Genomic DNA, 22,762 nt, shown 5'->3' with positions numbered 1-22,762 from the left:
GACTAAAAGCAAAATGAGAAGCTAGTCCGTCTTCCAATTTAAAATGAGCGACAATAGACGCTCACACTGGGCCTGTGTGTCACATTTAAATGTCAATATCTGTCCCAGAGAGACAGCTGAGCGAGGATGACTGAGTCTGACAGAGAGAAACCTCATTTCTAGTCAATCATAGCCCACCATCATCGTCTAATTACACCCATCTTAATTAAAGCATAGTTAGTAGGAGATTTCATTGTAAAGATGATGGTGAGTCAGAGGATTAATGTCAGTAATGGTAGTTAGATGTGATTTAAATGCAGAAGATATTAAGAGCATGTACTTTAACCACGCATTTTAATAGGACTTGGCTACAGACCAACAGGGACTGGAGACAGGTAAGAAACTTGCACAACCATCAATGTTTGCAAGGACCCTATTGCAAAATGGTGTGTTGCAGCCCACTGGTGTGCCTTGAGGAAAATCTTGTATCTTGTTGTATCATGTAAAAGTGGCTGCTTTCCATAGTAATGTATAGGTAGACATGCCCCAATTTGGAAATGGAATGGAATGGAAATTAGTTTATTTGTAGAACTCAGAAAAATCTGAGGTTCATAAAGGTCTCAGAATGGATATAGACAATTGATTTTATAGTGCAACCTTTTGTGATCCTATGGAAAAGTTCCTGAAAAAGGGATTTACTTCGATTTTAGAAATGTAGTAGACCAATGCATACTGGGGAGATCTACAAGCAAGCCTCTTGGGGCTAAACCCCAACTCCAGTGAAAGAAAATAGGCTATTATGGACATTTTCAAGTTTCATTACTCTAACCCTAAACATAAGTTCTCACATTAACAGCCTGTGTGAGGGGGGTGTTTGAGATGTCCAGCCTCATGGTCTCGGGCCTGTTTCCAGTGGGTCATGAACTGGTTTCAGGCAAAACAAAAAGAGTTATTGATATTGAAGCCCTAGGCAGACATCTATCCATATACTACATTTTGCAGGAAAACCAGTAAATTCTGATTATTTTCTTGCGATTTTCTCTTATTTATCCTGTTATCTTGGATGCAAACATTTTCAAGAAAGTTAGTTTTCATATGACAATTTGTAAATGTCTTGTAACTTTTCAAGAAAACAACCAAAATGTGTTATAATGGTAAAACATAGTGAAATTAAATGTTTGCATGCATGTCCTCCCCAAGTTTTAGCCAGTCTTTTTGTTCAGCCATATGTTGTGTTCCTTCCAAGGTCAAAATTTCAACATTTTTTTTTGAATTAATGTAATAAAAAATCAGAAATTTGGGTCCCTACTTCGCATTATATGTGGTATTACTGTATTAACTTTGAGTAATATCAGCTATATCATAGTTTTAGGGGTAATTTCTATAAACATAAAACTACTAACGCGGTAAGTTCAGGAACATTTTCCAGACTCAACAACATCTACCAGAAGTAGAAGAGGCTTGTATGTTGCTCAAGAACATTTGAGAGATAAAGGATGAAATCTGGTGAACTATATCTGCATGAATCAGTCTGAAAGAAAGCAGCTTTCTCAAAAGGATGTCTTCCCATTTTACCATCTATGCTGTATCTTCTTCCACCAGGCAGTGATCAGGTTATGTTTATAAAGAGAAAAAAAAGCTCTGGTGAAAAGGTATCAACCTGAGAATAAAGTTGACATTTAAAGCTCTCCTCACAGGTGAGATAATATTCTGCAACTAAGCCAAGAAAAAACTGAGGAAGGACTTTGAAGTGAGTTTGTTTTTCACCCCCGGGGGTACATGTTAGCAGCCAAAACTACATCTGAAGCGTAGCGGCTAATCTCAATCACCAGCTGCTGTGGACGTTTATGTGACCACTTTGTCTCCTGCTGTTTGAAAATTGAAGTATTTTAGCACAAATATTGCCTGTTTCAGAATTACACAGCTTCAAAAGTTATTTTATCATCCTCCTGTGTAGTCTGGGGTCCTGACACCAGTCTAAGCTTTAAGAATGACTCATGTTTGTTTGGCTAGACTGTATCAAAAGACTGTTTTATCTAGAAATGACTTTCTTAATCTCTTGATTCTCCCTGAGGAGCTGGAAATAGAAATATCACTCTTCCCGTGAGCTGCACAGCACAACTCTATCTTTCATTGTTTGCTCTTAGTCCAATGCACACGGATCACTGAGTTATTCAAGGAATATAGGCCAAGTTATTCTGATATCCTCCCCCTCTTGAGTTTAAGGGGACATTCCAGTGGCTCAAGTGGAGCAACAGTAAAAAGGAGTCTCTGACGCCTCAGTGGATACAGGTCAAGGCCTTCAGACACAGTGACCAGCCACAGGCTCTTTGTCTGGAAGTCAGTCTTAAAGAGATATTTCCCATTGGTGGAGATTTTCCAAGTGTTCTGGTGAGACAGATCTCAAATGTAATATTCTATACTCGGATATACAATATTCGGAGATGGGAGGCATTTTTCAAAAGTTCCTGAGCTAAAGAAAAGAAACTGACATAAATCCACTTCATCAAAGGTACAGTGCATTCAGAAAGTATTCAGACCCCTTTCACTTTTTTTAATTTTGTGATATTGCATCCTGATGCTACAATCATTTAAATTCATTTTTCCTCTCTTTAATCTACACTCAGTAGATAAGTTGTCCAGTGTTGTCCCCAAGCCACTCCTATGTTGTCTTGGCTGTGCTTAGGGTCATTGTCATGTTGGAAGGTGAACCTTCAGCCCAGTCCAAGGTCCTAAGTGGTGCAGAACCGGTTCTCATTGAGAATTTCTCTGTACTTTGCTCCATTCAGCTTTCCTCAATGAGTTTCCCAGTCCCTGCTGCTGAAAAACAACCCAACAGTATGATGCACAGTGGCCTCAAAATGGATGAAGTTTGGCAGATCGGGTCAAAGAGTCTACCAAGGTCACCCAGCAAAGCTGAGCAATCAGGGGAGAAGGGCCTTAGTAAGAGAAGTGACCAAAGAACCCAATTATCACTCTTACTGAGCACCGGAGATCTTGTGTGGGGCTGAGACAAAGTTCCAGATGGACAACCGTCGCCGCCGCCCTCCACTGATCCGGGCTTTATGGCAGAGTGGCTAGGCAAAAGTCTCTCTTCAGTGTAAAACAGGTAAAACCTTGCTTGGAGTTTTCAAAAAAGCACCTTAAGGACTCTCAGACTGTGAGAAACAAGATTCTCTGGTCTGATCAAACCAAGATTGAACTGTCTGGCCTCAATTATAAATTTTATGTCTGGAGGAAACCAGGTACCACTCATCATCACCTATAAAATACCATCCCAGCAGTGAAGCATGGTGGTGGCAGCATCATGCTGTGGGGGTGTTTACCAGCACCAGAGACCGGGAGACTGGTCAGTGTTGAGGGAGAGCTGAATGGAGCGAAGTACAGAGATATCCTCAATGATAGCCTTTTCGGCAATACTCAGGACCTCAGATTGGGCCAAAGGCCAAAGAAGAATGCCGTCCAGATGTACAAAGTATGTTGCTTCATATTTAAAAAAAACTTAAGGGTGTAATTTCTGCCAAAGATGCTTCAAGTAAGTACTGCGTAAAGGGTCTGAATATCTAGGTCAGTGTGATATTTTAATACATTTGCAAAAATTCTAAAATTCTGTTTTTACTTTGTCTTGATGAATCTTGAATCTACTGAATGTAGATTAATGAGAGAAATGAATTTAACCAATTGTAGCATTAGGCTGCAGCATAAAAAATTTGAAAAAATGACGGGGGTCTGAATATTTTATGAATGCACTGTATCTGTTACAGATGTGCATGACAAGCTAACTATAACACTGTCATCCTGGCCAATGTGCTCCAGAATAACTTGCCAGTTAAACAAATTATTAATATCTATATGTGGCCCTCAGTGGTGGTCAAATGTCTTTCCTTAATTTTTCGTTCACGATAAATCCCATTATGATCCCAGTATCTTGTTATGTGTTGTATTGTGAGTTGAAAGCATTGTTACATCCCTAGTGTAATGTTTTATAGGAAAAACAAGAAAAAAAAACAAAAAATACTGCAACTTGCACTGCAAGACTGCTGCTAAATCTGACATTTTCAGGCCACAGTAATCAGAAAAAGGCTGCAAACTCCTGGAGGGACTAGAAAAAAAAAACATCACAGCTTTAATACTATCAAGTTCTTTCCACAGCCAGCTGTCATGTGCATTCACAAACACTGGGCAGAACAGTTAATTCATAACACCAGTGTGTGGGTACACTGCACTCCATGATGCCTCATCATAAAACACTCACTCCCCTCCACAGTGTTTGTACTTTGCCATATAAGGGCGTCCTGAGGCCAGCATGAGTGAGGGCATACCTCTGAGTTTGTAGAGCTCTCCATTCACAGAGTTTACGATGAACATATGCGGGGCCTCGTCGCTCGGGGTTACCGAGGCACCGATCAGGGGCAGGGACCCTCGGGGCTTCTGGCTTCTTCCCTGCTCGTTGACAAAGTAGTGCAGCTGTCCCAACTCTGGATCCAACACAAAGTACCTAGAACACAGACGGAGAGGGAGGTTAGGAGAGTAACGGGCCGAGGAGAATAAAGGGAAATAATAGAAGCACTACTGATTTTATAATCCTTTTGTTTATGGTTTCATTATTGCTGCTTGTTTACTAGAAAACTTTCTTTTTATTCGTTCTGCAGAAACTTTTTAAGATGCAGTGAGTGAGAGAAATAATTTCTCCCATCCGATGTAACAATGCCTGCAGGATATTATTCACAGCAGATCTCTTCATGCAAGAAGTAGTTAAAAACACCCCTCTGTGCACATTTTCACGCCTGCTTTCACCAACATCCAGCCAGCAGCTCCACTCAAAATTACTCAAGGTAGCAATTAGTGCGGTCATCTCATCTCCAGGCGTGGAAATTAAACTCTGCATTTTCCCCCTTTGTGATTAATGAATCACATTCAATCATAGACTAATTGAATGTCTGCCTCGCTCCCTGCTGACTGGAAGATTCAAAGACCGACATATAACCTACGACATGGAGAAGCAGACGCGTTATATTTCCTGTTCTGTTGACGCTCCACTCACTTCCTGGGGCCAGATTAGCAATGCGTGGCTTTGGATCTTTCTATGTTTGGGCGCCCATGTATCAATACTTTTCCCCCTTAAATTAACCCATGTTTACAGTCAAGTCTTTCCTTCCACCACACAAAGAAGCTGAAGTATTGATTCTTCCACTCTCACTCACAGCTGCTGCCTCTTTCCTTTGCCACATCATAAATGTCTGCAGTCGTGTCTTCCAGGTGTCATTATTTATAATGTGGCTCACATTTAAAAGAACAGCAACAACCTCCACCAAACTGTTGTAATGCGACGGAACCAAACTGTTATCCATGCTCCATCCATAATTGTTTCTTTTCTTCTCTTCACAAAGCAAAAATGAGCCAGCATCACTTAGAGCAATGGTTTCCAACATTTTTTCCTTTGAGCCCCCCCTACTTGTATCTACGAAAACTTGAGCGCCCCCAAGACCAACATTTATAAGTGTTATACTATGATTCCTGTTAATATGTACAATTCTAATTTTAACAACCTCAGGCCTCTGGTTAAATTAATTTAGTTTTTTTGGTTTTATTTCACAGGGGCCAAGCACAATACAACTGTTGAGCCACAGTTAGCTAAAAAGCTAATATTCATCCATAGCCCCAAGGCAGGAAGATGTAAAAACATACAAAACAAATGATTAAACACAACATGCAAACAGTTAAAAACACTTTAACTACAGTGACACAAACGGGTGACATATGGCTTTCATAATAATGCTACAAAAATCCATTCTGTTGTAGAAATGTTACCTGTGATTGTATTGATACTAGTACTTTCTAGAGTATTTATCAAAGCTTCTATGAGGACCTTTAAATCTGTGTCAACATTGGCACCCCCTGTGGATGTGTTAGATCTATGTTGATCTTGTCCTCCTGTTCATGTGTAAGGCCAAAGACAATACTTGCTTTAACTATGCCTCTGTACATCCATCATGGCTGCCATGAAACAGGGAAGATTGTTAATATGATTGTGTAAGTTGGAAAAACTTGGTTGGTGGCTGACAACAGCAATCACTCAAATTCTTCATTGTAAACTAAACTAAACTGATAAACTGTTTTAGCATTAGAAACAGCATGTATTTCACTATGAAGAGATATATCAATGAATGGCTTCTGACTTCATATAAGCTAACAATAAATGAACAAAGAACTGTGCCAGTGCATCCTTCACATCAGCCGTTTTCCCATGAACCCTCCCTGGAGACGATGCAGTGAATACAGCTCTCTGAAAATTGATCCTCGCTCCAGTCTTGCCCCCTTCCATCAGGAAAGCTTGTGATTTATGTCGACCACAGCCAACCAGGGAACAATCTGCCTACGTCAGTTTCTATCCAGCCATCTCTTTCTCCCTCTCACACACTGTACTGTTAGTGAGGTATTCTCCATTCAGTCAGCAGAGATGGAGCTTTTACTGTTGACCCCTCCAGACGTTCTTGCCTTTGCGGCTGATCCACAATACAGACCTTTAACATGATGGATGATGCCCAACAAAACCTCTGGCGCTACGCTCAGCCTCTTGTGTCACAGCAGCGCTGATAATAGCTGACCTGCGATGCCACAGAGTCTGTGGCTCACGGTGAACACTTCACCTTTGGAAGCATGAGAGCAGGAAATGAAAACATGAGTGATACAGCGGTCTAGATTTACTTGTAACACCAACAAATTCACTAAACAAATACACTAGACCAGGGGTCAGGAACCTCTTTGGTTGAAAGAGCCATTTTCACCAGAAACCCCTTCCAGAAAATCTTTGAAGAGCTGCAAAACACATTTGAACCTTCCAATGAAGGTGATGCAGTCAATTAGCCTAAGTCTTTGTCTAGTGATATAACTGACTGAGCAAAGGGATGTGGCCATCCACTGATATGTTTTATCACACTGATAACATTCCACTTAGTTGTTTTTTTTTTGTTTTTTTACTTGGCATTTTAATCATAAATTTCATTGCGATGCATTTATGGATTTAGAACTACAATAGAAACAATTGTGTACATATATATATTTTTTTGTTGATAAGTGCTATCATCAGCCAGTGATTATTTATTTTCATCCTTAATGATACTGATATAATCATTATCATTACTTCTTTATTCATCAAAAAACACTCCTGCTGCTAGACAGAGTTAATGCAGGATATTGTAGTAGCCTACTGTTCATCTATGAATGAAACCTCCACTTCATCTCCTCTCTATGCTGCTGTCTGTCTGTTTACGTCACATACAGGAATGCAGTAGGAAAAACTGTTTCGGCCCAATCAATAAACAATAGTATCTGTGATCACTGGGTCACAGACTGCATCAACAATGCAGTCAGAAGGAGAAACCGAAGCAATCACGATAATCACTCCAAATATCCATGAGAATCGAATCAGCTGTTTACATCCTTTTCTCCCTCTCTGTGAGTGACACGTCAGCACCATGGACAGCGCCACATTAACACACGGGACATTTTCAGCTCAAACATCAACAATCTGATCTTTTACAGCACAAATGCACACTCCTACACTGAAACTTACCTTCATTACACGCCAAAAATATTTAATTCATGATCAAATGTATCAATCTTCTGAATGATAATATCGAATTCACAACAGCAGAGTAAAAATAACAATAAAACATGAGCTTACCTGTTTATTTTGATCAAACAGCCCTCTATTAATCTCTTGGCCTCCTTCCTCTCTCTCTTTACCTGACTGATGCTGTTAAGTGTGAACTTGTTTTAGTTTCTCATGCTATTATTAATGTTCAAAATTCTCCGCTAACACTACTTTAGTCCAACGGACTTAGTATGAAACTTATCAAAGCTGATCGTTGTTTTCACATTTCGACCTTTCCTCTTGCTGTGCTAAACAAGATCTCCAGAAATTCAAAACTTAGCTTGCGTGATGAGCAAAACTCCTGCTTCAGGTGTCTTTTGTGACAAGACAGGAAATCGCCAGTATACACTGCGCCATAGAGGCACGATATTACGCATTTTTAAGTTGATAAAATAGGCCTATTTGTAAATATAAAGTAAGAAGTGAAAGAAAGAGCTATATTTTTTGGATAAAATACACAAAAATATCTCTATATAGGCTAGCATTACAAAAAATATTTGTCTAATGTAAAAAAAAAAATTTCTTCATTTCAAATTTGGCACAGCTGCAGAGAGCCACTTGGGAGGGGCAAAAGAGACGCTCTGGAGCCACGGGTTCCCAACCCCCACACTAGACCTAAAATAATAACTTTAATGTTATGAAGTCATAGCGGCTGCTGCAGAGTCACTATGATAGGCACAAACATGTTATTTTTGCCATGGATATAATGTCAAAGACAGCTACAGAGGGAAGTTTGAACTTCTACTGGAAGCTGTATCTCATTCATGTTTTGTTCCGTTTACTTGTGATTGACCACAATTATTCATTAGTTGTGCATACACTCGGGTAAAGTCCCTCATAACAAGTATTGGGGGTACCACATTATGAAATTATCAGATAGAAGACTGAAATTACTTTTTTGTTATGATAAGTAATGTGACAGCTTAGTTTTACGATTCAATAAAGGCACAAAAATGCCCAGAAACAAAAAAAATTTTTAGGAAACCCTATTATGTTACATTTTTGGACCAAAGGTACAAGAATAATAGGGCAAAATTTAGTCTTAAAGCTCCTGTTGTTAATTTAAATGAGGGATACAGCTTTACACAGCCTGTGTGTAATACTGCATACCTTTGTCAGTTTGTTGTTGGACTGTCAGCAAAGTAAAGAGCTGTCAAGGTTATGTCATCATCTGTTAAGGCTGCAGCATAACAGATTGTGGGTAGTAAATTATGCTACTAGAGTCAAAGCATCCAAAAGCAAAAACTGTTTTTACAACTGGTGTGAGGTTTTGATCAAGGGATGTACAGTTTTACTTGGCAGAGAAAGCTCTGATTAAGGGATGCTCCTGGGGTTAGTCAAGAAATATGCTTTGCAGCTAGAAACCCTCATATAGATAGATACGATAGATTATGACAATGCATATTTAATACAATAAAATCAGTTCAGAAGCAATTAATCTGTGGCAGCACGAAACTGACTTTAAGGGTGCGACAAGCTTTATGCTATGAAAGAGGAGGCTGGGGTGGAGGAGGTGAAGCTTTGCCAGCAGCAGCATTAATGAAAGCAGAAATTAGTGAAAAGGACGTGCTTGGCTGTGGGAGCTGGAATCAGCTGGCCGTTAGCTGATCGTGGCTGGGCCTTTGACTTTCACATCCTGCATGAACTTAAGCTAAACTTCATTCTATGTTACGTTTTTTTTAGTATGTAACACAGGAACCTATTTAGTTACTTTTTAAAGCTACCCAGTCTGCACCAAACTCCAACTCAAACAAGGGAATAAAATCCAGATAAAAACATTATAAATGCTATACATAAGTGTCTGAATCTGCAGTTTAGTAGTATAAATGACGAAATGTTTGATGCATAAATGTTCACTGCGATAGTGTTGTAGGGATATTTTATGAACACTCTATAAAAAGCTCTGATTTATACAGTCATGAGCAAAAAAAAACTCAAAATGACAAAATACTTGCTGAGAATGGAGTGATTTCACTACTTAAGTTTTTTCTGTTTTTTTTTGTTTTGTTAAATTAAGAGTCACCCAGGGGATTAAACAACACTAAAAAAATAAGTAAATAAGCAGGAGAATTTTTTAGTAGTTTTGTCTACAGCTCAGCTTAAGTATTTGACAAAGAACATTGCTGGTATTAGTTCAAATCTGAGCACTGGTTCATTTCTTGCTTAACTGAGATTGATAGTTAACTTCATACAGTGAAAACAACAGTTAAGAGAGCTGACACTAACACCGAATCAATCACATGTTCTCTGCCAGCAGATTAAGCAAGCTCATTTGCAATGGGACTATAATCTTTCTTAACTTTCTTCATCTAATCCAAAATGAAATCTAAAGTTTGGGCATTTACAGTTCAATGTTAACCAACAAATTTAATTTAACAGTGATAGAAATGAGGCATAACTGCAAACTCTGAACAAATAAGCAAGACCTTTTGCTAAATACACCGACCAAATACAAAGTTTTCATTCCTGTGAAAAAAAAAAAAATTGAAAGCCAGGCCAGACCTTTTTTAATCAATAAGAAATCATCACCATAAGATTCTTTCTCACCAGAGCTAGACTCTTCAGACTCAGAGATCGAATAAGCCAAGCAGCGCCGCTCTCCAACACATCTGCAAAGAGATGATTCATTCCTTGCAGTGTACTCCCCACCCTGCTGACCGCTTGGAAAGACATAAATTTAGAATCTACACATGAAGCAAAGCCAGCTACCAAATGACAGATAATGAGATATCTAACAAGGGGCTCTGAATGTTTCATTTTCTGTGATTTGCATGCAAATGTTAGTGCTCCAACCTAGGATGCACAAACATTCATTAGGCCTGTCAATGAAAACCAGTTTATGATCTTACAACAGGGAAATATCTCCAGCATCAAAGCTTTTAGTAAACTATGATCACCCTGGAAACTAGAAGTACCTCCATCCTCAATTTATCCTCAATTTTTACCCTTTTATCTCTTAATGCAACCGCAATAATGTTCTAATTAAAGTAAATTACAGTGTGATCAGTCAAAAACATGTCAAAACTCCAACAGATGTACTCTGTTGCATCTTTCTATGTCATCCAGCAACAATTTTCAGTTTAATACATTTACAGCAGGGTGCCATTTTGGTTCAGCTGGTATTCCTTATACTGTCTGTTAAATGTCATACCCCACTATCTCCTCCAGTACCACTTGTCTCTGGAGTTTTCCTCTCTATATAAAAAGAAAAGTCCAGAAAACATTACCCAAAGAATATGCATTCATGTTCCACATACAATCATATCAGAGCATGGCAGCTTGATCGGGCAAGAGGGGCCTAGACAAAGACCGCAGATCTCAGACCACTACTCTGAGACACAACCGCAGTCAGAATGGAAGTGGAGTTATTTACTGGTACATTATTTTTCCAGTTTTAAAATAAAAGAGAAAATAAACTTTATTTTATAAACAAAGTGTAACAGTTACATTCAGGAAATAACCACATTGAAAATATTACAGACTAAGCAAAAGCCATAAATGAATCAGATAAAAAAGGTCAGAAGTCTGATCCAGGATTAAATTATGCATAGACTAGTTTTAGAAGTAGGTACCCAAACAGTGGAGTACTTTATCTACGTTAGCTTTAGCTAAAGCTAACATAGCCATACTAGCTATGTAGACATTACTATATAAGCCAATGTGGCTACATTAGCTTTAAGCAACTTAAGCTTTAGCAAATGTAGCTAAAGTTAATAGGAGCTACATTTTCAACATAGGTAATGTAGCTAAAGCTATTGTAGTTAAGACACTAACGTAGCCAACATTAGGTATAGCAAACAAAGCTAAGCTAGCGTACCGAACATAGCTTCTTTAGATTTAGCTATGTAGTAACATTATCTGCATAGCTAACATTACTATGCACGCAGATGTAGCTATGTTAATTTTATCTTTAAAGGTCACATATTATGCAAAATACACTTTTTCAGGCTATTCTAGCAAAAATCTGTGCCCCTGGCATGTCCACAATAACCCCAAGAATCAGAAAAATCCATTCCCTCCCACCCTGTCTTTCTCCACCTTTCAGAAAATGTGTGCTGAAACAAGCTGTTCTCAGATGTTCCCCTCATGATGTCATGTGGGGAGTTAGCACCACCCCCAGGTTTGACTGGCCCTCCCCGCTTGGAAGGAAGTTCCCCCCTCCTCTCCTGATCCTCCTCTCAGCTGGCAGCTGAGAGGAGGATCAGGAGAGGAGAGCCATTTCCATTAAGCCACATCCATTTTCTGAGAGGGGTGTAATCAGGGGTGGAGTCAGACAGCTCAGTAACATTTAAAGCCACAGAGACAGAAACAGCTCGTTCTGAGCAGGGCTGAAACAGACGGGTTTTTCAGACATGCAAGAATCCAATACTGGAGTGTTTTTACAGCAACAAACTTCACAGGCATATTTTGGGGTAAAATATGTGACCTTTAACAACGTGAGCTTGTGTGAAGAAATGTTTGTCTACGTAGGTAACATAGGTAATGTAGGCAATGTAGCTAAAACTAATGTAGCTAAAAAGCTTACGTAGCATTCAATAGGATAGGTAAATGTAGCATTAGCTAACATACCTAACAGAGCTTCTTTAGTGTTGGCTATGTGGCTACATTAGCTACATAGCTTATGTAGCTCTGTTAACTTTAGCCTTAGCTACAATAACTGCATTACAGTGTACTTCATGGAGGACAAGTTTGGAGCACAGCGTATCACATTATTTTGCTCAGTTTTATTTTCCTTTCTGTTTTTAGCACAGACATGGATGAGTGAGTGGAAGTGTCCAACAGGACAATTTTCTCTTTTATTTTCATCCAACAAAGCCTGTTAGCCTGTTATTAAAATCTGGGATACCAGTGCATTGATTATAGCCTAATCCATGCTTAAACTGTAGCGCTCTGAATTGTGTTATAGTAGACAAATTATTTTGCTCACCATTAATAAAGCAGTCAAATATCACTTCCTGCTCTCCAGAGCGACCATGCCCTCATCTGAGTGAAATTGAGCCCTGAGATTGAATTGTAGATTAGAAATCAGTGATAACAATGCAATCAAATGCTATTGTATTCAACCATGTACTTCAACAGTTAAAAAAAAAAAGACGAGATGTTTTTCATTCTCAAATTATGACTTAAGCCTGCAATCCCTCTGTTACAGCTGGAGGCTCTGAGGTGTTATCTGCCCACCTGTTCACAGATTCTTTAAACATCAATACATTCAAAATATTTTTAAAAAAATCAAGATCCAGCTTATAACAACTCCAGGAACAAAATGGGGTCTTTGGATTATTTTTTTTTAATGTAAGAATTCCAATCACCCATTGGCCACTGAGTTTAAGCTCCTAACAGGCGTTACACTGAACAGTTTTCAAACTTTCAGCTCCTCTTTCGTCTTTAACATCATTCATTTTGATGGGATGCTCTCATTCAGAAAGGGGCAGAGCCCGCATAGTTTGGGCAAAGCACCTGGCTGGATTTCTCTTATCAGTCGTCAAAGGCTCATCAAAACAATCCACCACACCTCCATTTCTCCACCTTTAAAAAAGTGTTAGATTTTATACTCTTTGCTGGGGGAAACCAAATTTGACAGAGCACAGAAGAAAATATTTAATGAGCACGATGCACAGCGTTATTCAACACTCACGTGCTGTTACACCTGATGCAATCAATAGAGTGAATTAAAAAACTGCTTGTTTACTTCCTCTCTGGTTTCCAATAAACATTTGTGAATGTGTGAGTAACACTAACATAAAAATAAGTATAAACACAAAAATGAAATTAAATACAAATGATTTCAGTGAAAGCTGAGATCATTGACTCGGCTGACCTGCTCTCCTTGTTTCATATCATCATTTGCATTCAGGTCTTGGTGTTCGACATAAATTCAGTCATCTAGAATTCTCACAGGCATGTAGAGTATATTTATGTGCATAGAAATGTCTATCTACAATTTCTCCAACACAAACACAAAAGCACCTACACAACATAACAGCACTTCACACTAACACATGGCCTCCCACACAGAGGCAGAATTAGCTCCTCTCAGTTCTGTTGCCCACCAGGACAACGCCTGCCAAACTCATACAATGTGTTACTCCACGTGAAGAACGTCAGAACGTGACTGACAACTGTAATTACTCCAACACCGTCTGCCATTGGTGCACCGCCTCTTCTCCTTCTAATGTTACTAAATATAAAGACTGTAAAGGTGGGAACCGTCTGACAAAACTGATCTTTAATGTTTTATGAAGTTAAAGGTTTGGTTTTCAGGTTCTGTTCATAAAATCAGGTCTGTATTTACTGTATAGCTGAAAATAAAAATCTGGATGAAAATTGAAGGGTAAGATTTATGAATAAAGAGAAATAAATATTGAACAAGTTTAATATTTACGATTGTCGGCCCAACCGTTTTCGGAGCCGTTTATAGGGACAAATTCACTCCTAACACACCTCAGACCACAGGATAATCTTACAGGATAATCTTATAAGACATAAGATAATCGGGCGTTTGCCGTCCTTGGTCGGGAAGGGGGAAAATCAGGACAAAAACAGCCCGATTATCTTTATGTGTGTACCCCGCTTAAGTCAGCATGGTGTAGCTGTTTTTCTGACCTACCTCAGTTCTGACTCTTTGGTTTTTGTTGAGTTAATTTGAGAGAGTGGCTGTGTCCGAAATCACTCCCTATTTACTATATAGTGCACTATAGTCAATACGCCATTTTGTAACGGTGTCCGAATTCTGAGTTAGCATTGTAATTGACTATATAGTGCACTCATTCTATCCCACAACGCATTGTGAAAAGTAGTGAACAGCCGATGGTCCCTAACCCAGCAATATTTACCATCATGCATCACGGTTGCTGCTCTCAAACATGACAGACGAATGAGAGGAGCACAGGAACACATGTAAAAACTTTTGGTTTGGTTTGTTGGTTTTAACCAAGTATTTAATCTGTAAGAAAAAGTTAAACAGAGTAACTTTTTCTGCCCTATGAGGATTACAAGACTTAAGACCATCATCTTTATGCAAAAAAAAAAAAAAAAAGTGATAATACATACAAAAATGTATACTACTTTACCACTAAAGACACAAAACATTTTTATCTATTAGTATTTTTTTTTTTTTTTGTGAAAATACGGTACATTTAGTATTAGTTTTCAGTGAAATTCTACCGTTAATTTCAATCCTCAGCCGTTGCCATGGAAATCTATGAGCAGTTGTTGCTAAACATTTTAATTGTGAGATGGCGATGACGACATTGCCCTCGGCTGGAGTAGTATCAGAAATCATGTGTTTTGCAGTTGTATCCACTATATGCTGATCAAGATATAGTGGATAAAGAGTAGGGGATGAGTGTGTGGTTTCAGACACAGCCAGTATTTTCCTCAAGGCAGCCATCATGGACTTGCATCAAATATGCAGCTGAAATGTCTCAATCGCCCCCTTGTGGCTGGCAGCCGTATAGGTGATAGGGACTGATCTCAGTTAAGTAGGGATGCATATTATTGGCCTGATATCGGTATCAGCAGATATTAGCTAAAAAAGGCAAATATTAGCAGATATCGAAATTTCTGCCAATATTTACATCCGATATATTTTGACCATGAAAACCATGTAAAATTTGGACATATATATGTAATAATAAATAAGTGGCATTTAAAGCTGGACCAACAGACCTATGTAGGTTGAGATCTTTTTCTTTACTCATCCTCATTCTTTAAACTTTAAAATATGTTTTAAGGAAAAAGCTTGTTTCTTTTACATCCTCAAACCTTAAATTTTGTTCAAAGCAATGAATTTTTAGTTGTGTAAAACATAATTAAATATTGGTATCGTTATCAATATTGTGTAAAATGAATTTGTAAATATTGGCACATCAGATATTGGCACAAATCCAATATCTTGCATCCCTAGAACTAATACCTTAAAGTTAGGTACACTTTGAATGAAAACATTAATATTAATACAACTCTATGCCCACATTTTTATTTCACTCCAGTTTATTTTAACCCCACATCATCTGTCAAGACAAAATCTGGCCCTGATACAAATGAAGCTGATGACTTCTGCCTTATGGTCTTGCATTTAAGACTTTTTAGCACTTTTAAAGCCTTACTTTTTGCTAAATTGATTTATCAACTTTTTATATTTTTTAAGACCCTGTAGACATCCTCAATAAAATTGAGGCCAAATCATATTTGGTTGCTAATGCTTTAATTTCACCTTAATTTAAAAAATAAAAACATTTTCCTTTCCTTATAGACTGAGATTCTTTATAATTACAACCCGTAACAGCAGACGAGGTGAAACAAGAAAGAGTAAAAGCAGTAAATACATTGGGGACTGTGTGCACATAATAAATTATTAACTTGATCTGATAGCGCAGAACAAAGAGTCTTCTAGGTGTTCATGTTGTTTTAGTCTGTACTCACTATGTGTGTTTACTTCCTTTGCACATGTGTTTGGTTTTTTTACACTCTGGTCAATGATTCAAAAGAAATCTTTCCTTGAAAGTTAAACCTTCACTTTTAAACTGAACCTGGACAGGATATATCAGACAAAATGAGCCTTTAAATCATTTCCTTCAGCCTGTAAATTAAAACAGCCACACTCGTATCACATCACTCATTACACTGTGATATCTGTTTCCATTAGTGCGTTCAAAAGACTACAAATCCCACATGAACGTCAAACACAATTCAGATCTCTTTTCATCAACACCACCTCACGTTTACCTCTGTGACATGAACATGTGAGTCTTCTTACACTCAGGTTTTCCTGTGGGAGCAGATTACGCTGCAGTTCAGTGCATCATCCACCTGTCAGTTTAATGGGAGAGAATGGAGAAGCCATACTTACCCTCCGCCTCCGCTTCACACCCCCCTCCTCTCCAAGCTTCACCCCAGATAATAGCACACGCTATACCTTCCTTCTTCTCTGCAGCAACACTCCAGAAAACGAGTCTGTTATTTTGGGGAAACTCTGCACAATCCAAGAACCCAGCAAGTCTGCAGCTTTCAGCAAAATTCACGAGAAGCTGTTTCCTATTCTGTCTAAATACCCCAAACACAGCCTGAGGTGTCACTCAGCTCACAACAACAACAACAGGTGAAGGCTCCAGTCATACGTTCACATGGAAAAACTCCCTCATGGCTCAGGATGAAAACACTCAGTCAGACAAAGCAGAGGCTGAACCCATCAATGCTGCAACAAGCACTTAATGAATTGCTGTGATCTCCAGAGTTGTTGCTGCTGAGATGTTCTTTATTATGAGCAGGAGAGTATCAGACAACCGCAGGATATGAGCACAATGTCTGTCCTGAGCAATTATATAAAGCAACACTGTGATTTAAATAACTATAGTGACCTGTGACAAGCAAGTGTACAGGGATGGTTGGAGGCTGGAGATGATTACAGCAGAAAAATTTAGTTTTAAGCAGAACCCACCTCAGCTAACGTTTGTTTCTTTTTTCATCCTCCTACACCAAATTTTAATCCTTTGAACCCCAAGATAGTTTTTATTGTTTTTGGTCCACCTGTGTATTTTATGCAAAAATGGCTGTAGAATCTCAACCCTTTAAAGTACAACCAAGTTATAGACATCAATTTTTTCAGGACAACCTTGACTATCAGAACATGTCTGCTGCAAGGATGTAAGATGAATGTATCAAAGTTGTATGGCAAGAAAGACCAAGTAAGGAATCACACCCATCTCAACAATGACCAAGCCTTTTCACATCCTCATTTAGTTCCAACAGGCCTTGTCTTTCAGTACGAAAAAAGCTTTCTAAAAAACACAAAACAGAAAATATCACTGTCATTCATCTCATTTATCATCAAACTAACTCATATTTTAGTATTCCAGCATGTAAAATGTATATGAATTCTACGCAAGTCAACTTTTCATCATTTGGGCCATTGAGGACTATTTTTTTCTTTCCTTTCCAAACTAACAGATACCTATTTTGTCCCTTGTCGATCTTTGGCTGGCCTTTATTGGTTGCTACTGCCAAGAAAACAAAAGAAGAAGAAATTAGAGAATCGTGCTTGGTGATGGGCTAAAAAGAAGTTTTTGTCTTGGTGTAAAAATGGGGGACTGATAGCAAAACTGCAATAAATTCAGAGGGTTAAAGTATGTTCTTTGGACAACAGTTTAAGACTGAGCAACTGATATTTTACTTTATTACACTTGATAAGACTGTGTTTTTTGTTTTATTCTGTGCACTCTCAGGATTGTCTTAATGGGCCACTCTGCAAACATGTTTTTCAGTTTGGAGAATTAATTCATTTTGAAAAAATGGGCTCCGTAAACAGGGTTGTTTTTATTTAGTAATCAATAGAGCTCACTGTCTGTCTACGGGGTGTAAATTTGCTGTTTGTAGCTCTCAGAAAGGCAGAGAAACATTTGCTTAACTCATACTGTAAAAAGTGTATTTTACATATCCTGTGCATGTTGTCCAAAGAAATAACTTCCAGCTTTCTATTACTGAATGTCCATATTGCTGAAGATTAGTAAATCTATTATCTATGACAAAATAAAATGTTTTGTTTAATTCCTGTTTTATTTTGCTCATTTGATCAACACAATCAGAGGAACAGAACAAAATTTTATTACAGGAAAGACCTGTAAGACTTCATAATGACTAGTATATCAGATGTGCAGTATTGTGCATCTTATAGGGTTGTCATGACACTAGAATTTTATGGATATGGACTTTTTTAAGTCCCTCCCCTCTGGAAGGCTGCTGAGGTCTAGTACAGGAAAGACTACCTGAGGTCCAGTAGGACCAAAACCTCTCACCATAAGAACAGTTTCTTCCCCTCTGCTGTCAGTCCCATGAACATTACTGGATTGGATGATTCAATCGTCCAATCCACCAAACAAGAGTCAATGGCAGAATAAGCTGTTTGGCATTGGCAGAGGAGGTTTGACAAATTTTCCATGGGTGCTACCCACATACTCAGCTCTGCTGTTAATCCCACAAATGCATGTTCCTTAAAAATGTGGCACCATTTAAAAGGGAAATAAACAGGCTTTCCAACAGTGCGAGATGGATTGCCAAGAAGCATTCTTACAACAAAGAAATAAAATATCAAACACAAATTTCCTTACTTTTTGTGCTACGTTGATAAGGGAAAAGTCAAACACAAAAACATTGCAAAAAGCACAGATGTTACTCAGAGCTCTATGGAGAGACACTAAAAAGCAGAGCAAAGTCAGAATTGGACCCAGACATTACATAGTTCAGTCTAATTTTGCTTCCTGTTGCTGTTAATGCTTTGCCTCTTTTTAAGATCCAACATAAAAATGCAGAGGGTACTGCATATGTTGGCTTCATGCAGGAAAACACCCAAGAGCCAAAGAGGTAAAACATAATCCACTCAAATGCAATCCAAGAAATCAGCACCATCTAACAATGATTTAGCTAATATTAATGTCTTTAAACAGACACACCATGCAACTGAAGCTAAAGGAGAACTCTTTAACACTGTTACCAAATACCAACTTAATTCTCACTTCTCAAGTAGCTGGTCTGACTGTAATGACACTTGATCAAGGATCAGAAAAGAAAGTTATGACTGGAAGTCATCAATTACCACAGAGACTTCAAAAACTTGGTCATCTCTCCCAGAGACTAATCTCCTTTTAGATGACAGTTTTAGGGCACTACAACTGCTGCTTCTGTGCTAGAAGCCAACAGTGACACAGGATTTCATCTAAACCAAAAAAACATATGGTAGACATTGTAAAGTAGCTGCAGCTTGGTTAGAATTGAGCAACAACACAAAATAGCATGGCCATAAATATGGGACAAAAACACGTGTTATGTTGTCCTGCATGATAAAAGCATGTCTCTGCTGTCAGAGTCTTCTAAAGGAAAGCAAAAGGTTAAATCAGTATCTAACAGTGTCAGTTCTACTGACAGCATCTCTTTTATTTGTTGTGTTTGTGTATTTAGATTTGTTAAACATACCTGGGCGTTTCTGTGTTTGGTTTGGTTTTACATATTTGCATCATGTGGGGGTGTTTGTATGCATGGGTTTTCTTAGTTACAGTGTAACCTCTCTTGGGACATATTTATATACTAGGTACAGTTGCCATTTTAATAGGTACACTTGTACAATAACTTAAATGAAGCCTATCTTCATGACTTTTAGGACATTGCCTGAAAACACTTTTTCAAAACGTCACTATTTTCCTCACAGGTCCAATAATTCACAGTTTAATCAAGATTATAAATTAAATATTACTTTTTAGAAAACTTCCTTATTTAAAAAAGATTTCATTTAATTTATGCTAAATGACATTGTTACAATAAATTAGGAGCTGTATGGGCTTACTAAAGTTTACCAAATAAAATGTACACAGTAGTGACTGTACAGTTATGTGAATAAGTTTTAGGAATGTAGAATTCACCAAAAGCCCAGTGTGCCACAAGGCGGCCAGAGTCCAGGTAAACACACGAGTCATTCAGCAGTCAAGGTCCAGCTCAATAGCATCGCTTTTGTCTGAGCCTTTTCACCCCTGTTAATATGCCTGGAGACCACCAGCGGTTTTGGGACAGCCACAGCACAAGCAGGGGCTCATGGAAAGCTTACTACCCACCATGCTTATTCACCGCATCTCACTCTTACGCTGTCCTAAAAAGGTGTGGACTATATTTTTTTCAACATACTATTTTCCTATGCCCCTGATAATGCAAAGACATCCAGAGCACAAACAGGGTTGTGTCAGTCCTCTTTCCCACCCGATGGTGGCTTACTCACTGCATCTACGCCTTACTTTGGCCCCAATTTTGGCCCAAACATGCCTGAAAGTTTTGCACAGAACTTGTAAAATCAAAAGAGCTTTATGCATTGAAACTAAGAAAACAATTTTTATTTATTTTTTTTCTTAAGTATTAAGGTTTAATTTAGTTTTACTTGTTCTGCTCATTTATATTAAGGCATCAAGATGATCTGCTTGAGTTGAAATGAAGCATCATAAGGGGAATAAAGGTGGTCTATGTGACTTTAAACATGCCGGTTGCTGTTTGCCTATTCTGATGCTCAGTTTGAACCTCAGCTGATCATCTGAATCATGTCTACATGCCTAAATGCATTGGTGGCCATGATAATATACTATGACAACTTGTCTTTAATGAATTTTTATGGGCTTTTTTTGCCTTTTTTTATCAAGGTATCTTTACTAGTTTCACAAACTTAAGCAACATACAATCTGTCATACAATTGGATACGTTTTTTGCACAAAACATAACCACGAACTCTCATCCCACTTTCCCTATTACTTTTTGTCATTTTTTAACAAAACTGCCTGAAGAACAATGAGACAGATGGAAATACGAGGCCAATAGCCTTTAGCTAAGAAAGGCAATGTAACATCACTATTGGGTGTACTGTAAACTTAACTTTTTCCCATATTTCCCATCAAAATTTAAGATTGGCCTATTGTTGAAGCTTTTTAGCTTTAGACAATAGAGCTTCTGTTATTTCAATAAATAGTTTTATCAAAAAGAGCCAAAAATGTTCACAAACTATTTCTATTTTATAAAATAGGTGCTTATTCATACATGCTGTCTAACTGTACAAAAACTTTTATGCCATTTAGACAACTATAGATGCTGTAAATTAGACAGCACCCATTTTTTGGTATGTAGGACTCCTAAAAGCTGGGTCATAGGCTACCATTTGATTTTATTTATCAAAGTTTAAAAATTTTGTATAATGATAAGTTGAACCTGAGAAAGAAATGACAGAAAAAAGGACTAAACTGTGAGTAAATCGTGTTATCTCCTCAATGTTTACCTGTTAACTGTCAGTTTTAAAAGCTAACATATGTGCAGCCCCGGTTTAACCAACCCCCCCCGGCGGTGACGTGGTGGCAGAAGTGCAACGTGGACGGGTCAAATAACAACATGAAGCCGTGAAGACGTGACCCCATAACATTTAAAAGTGAATCTTCTCTGTCCACATGAACTTCCCCTCGTGTTGTCACTCACCTGTTCTGCCACCCTTGGATAAGGTTGGTGTATTTGCTCAGCACTCCTTCCAGCTGCCTCCTCCTCGCCTGCTGCTGCTGCTGCAGATTCATGCTGTTCCCCAGCAGCAAGGCTCCCCTGCCGCCCCCTGCTCCGGCCGAGCCGCCCAGAGAGCCGGAGCCCGGGCTGTGAGAGCCGCTCTTCCCGGGCTTCCTCGACGACGAGTTGCCTCGGTCCGCAGAGGAAGAGTTGGATTTGTTCACGAGATGCGGACTGCAGAGCGTCTTGTCCATCCTGGCGACGGGACGGTGAAGAGGAGGAGGAGGAAAGAGGGGGAGGAGGGGACGGGGATGGACCAGCAGCACCACCAGGGACAGGGCGATGTTTGGAAGCCGAACTAGAGCTGAGGCAGTGGGGATGCATTGACCGCGCAGCGTCCCTCGTCGCGTGACAGAGCTGACATATTCCCCGGTGGAGCTCGTGTCCTCCTGCTCTCGCTCTCCTCTGCAGTGCGCGTGAGGCTGCGTGTGTGACTCCGTGGGTCTCCTCCAGCGTTTTCCTGGTAGGAAAGGAGAGCAGCGCTCGGACACGCCCACTCTACTCTGCACCGCCCCCGGATATTACAATGCAAACCTATTACCATCAGACCTCCCCAAAAAGTCACTAAAAATACCGCTGAACCCCACGGGAATAGACTGATGACTCATGTGAGACGTTGAGAGTCGAGACGTTTTTCATAACGTTTGGTTTGCAATTTTTTTCTACTTTCTCGTTGTCATGTTCCCTGATGTATCATTTCACAGCTTCAGAGGGCCCAGACCTCTGGGTTTGAATCAAGGTGTTTATCTTGCTCAATAGGCAGAGGCGGACTCAGGATGTTTGAGGGGCAGAGACGAAACTGACTTAAAAAAAAAAAAAAAAAAAAAAGGGCGGCACCTGCTGTATGCAGTTTGGCAACTTAGAGGGCAATTTACCAGTTTTGTCCACTGGAAGGAAACCCCAAGAGAAGGCATTTTATCATGCAATATTCACTAGAAGACCAGCATAGAGGGCACTTTGTTACAGTGCCTGTTAAAAGTATTTACCTACCTCCTTGGATGTTTTACCCTTTTATGGATTTATAAATCAGTTATGGTCAATATGTTCTTTTTTTAC

The 22,762-nt window shown here is 39.0% G+C and overlaps 1 protein-coding gene across 1 annotated transcript in view; it reads right to left on the bottom strand.

The window, feature by feature from the left end:
* LOC121523720 (oxysterol-binding protein-related protein 10) overlaps window positions 1-22,297 on the bottom strand; it is a 113,474-nt gene extending 91,177 nt beyond the window's left edge. Inside the window, exons 1-2 of the mRNA XM_041808720.1 lie at window positions 21,629-22,297; window positions 4,302-4,477 (exon numbers count right to left, since the gene is read on the bottom strand). Coding sequence (XP_041664654.1) covers window positions 4,302-4,477; window positions 21,629-21,900 — 448 coding nt within the window. The 5' untranslated portion in view covers window positions 21,901-22,297. The remainder of the gene's footprint in view (window positions 1-4,301; window positions 4,478-21,628) is intronic.
* Window positions 22,298-22,762: the final 465 nt, after the last annotated feature.

The sequence above is a fragment of the Cheilinus undulatus genome, linkage group 16 (assembly GCF_018320785.1).
Source record: "Cheilinus undulatus linkage group 16, ASM1832078v1, whole genome shotgun sequence".
Classification (NCBI taxonomy): Eukaryota; Metazoa; Chordata; class Actinopteri; order Labriformes; family Labridae; genus Cheilinus; species Cheilinus undulatus.
Note: the sequence above shows the minus strand (reverse complement) of the source record. Positions and strands in the feature narration are given on the sequence as shown.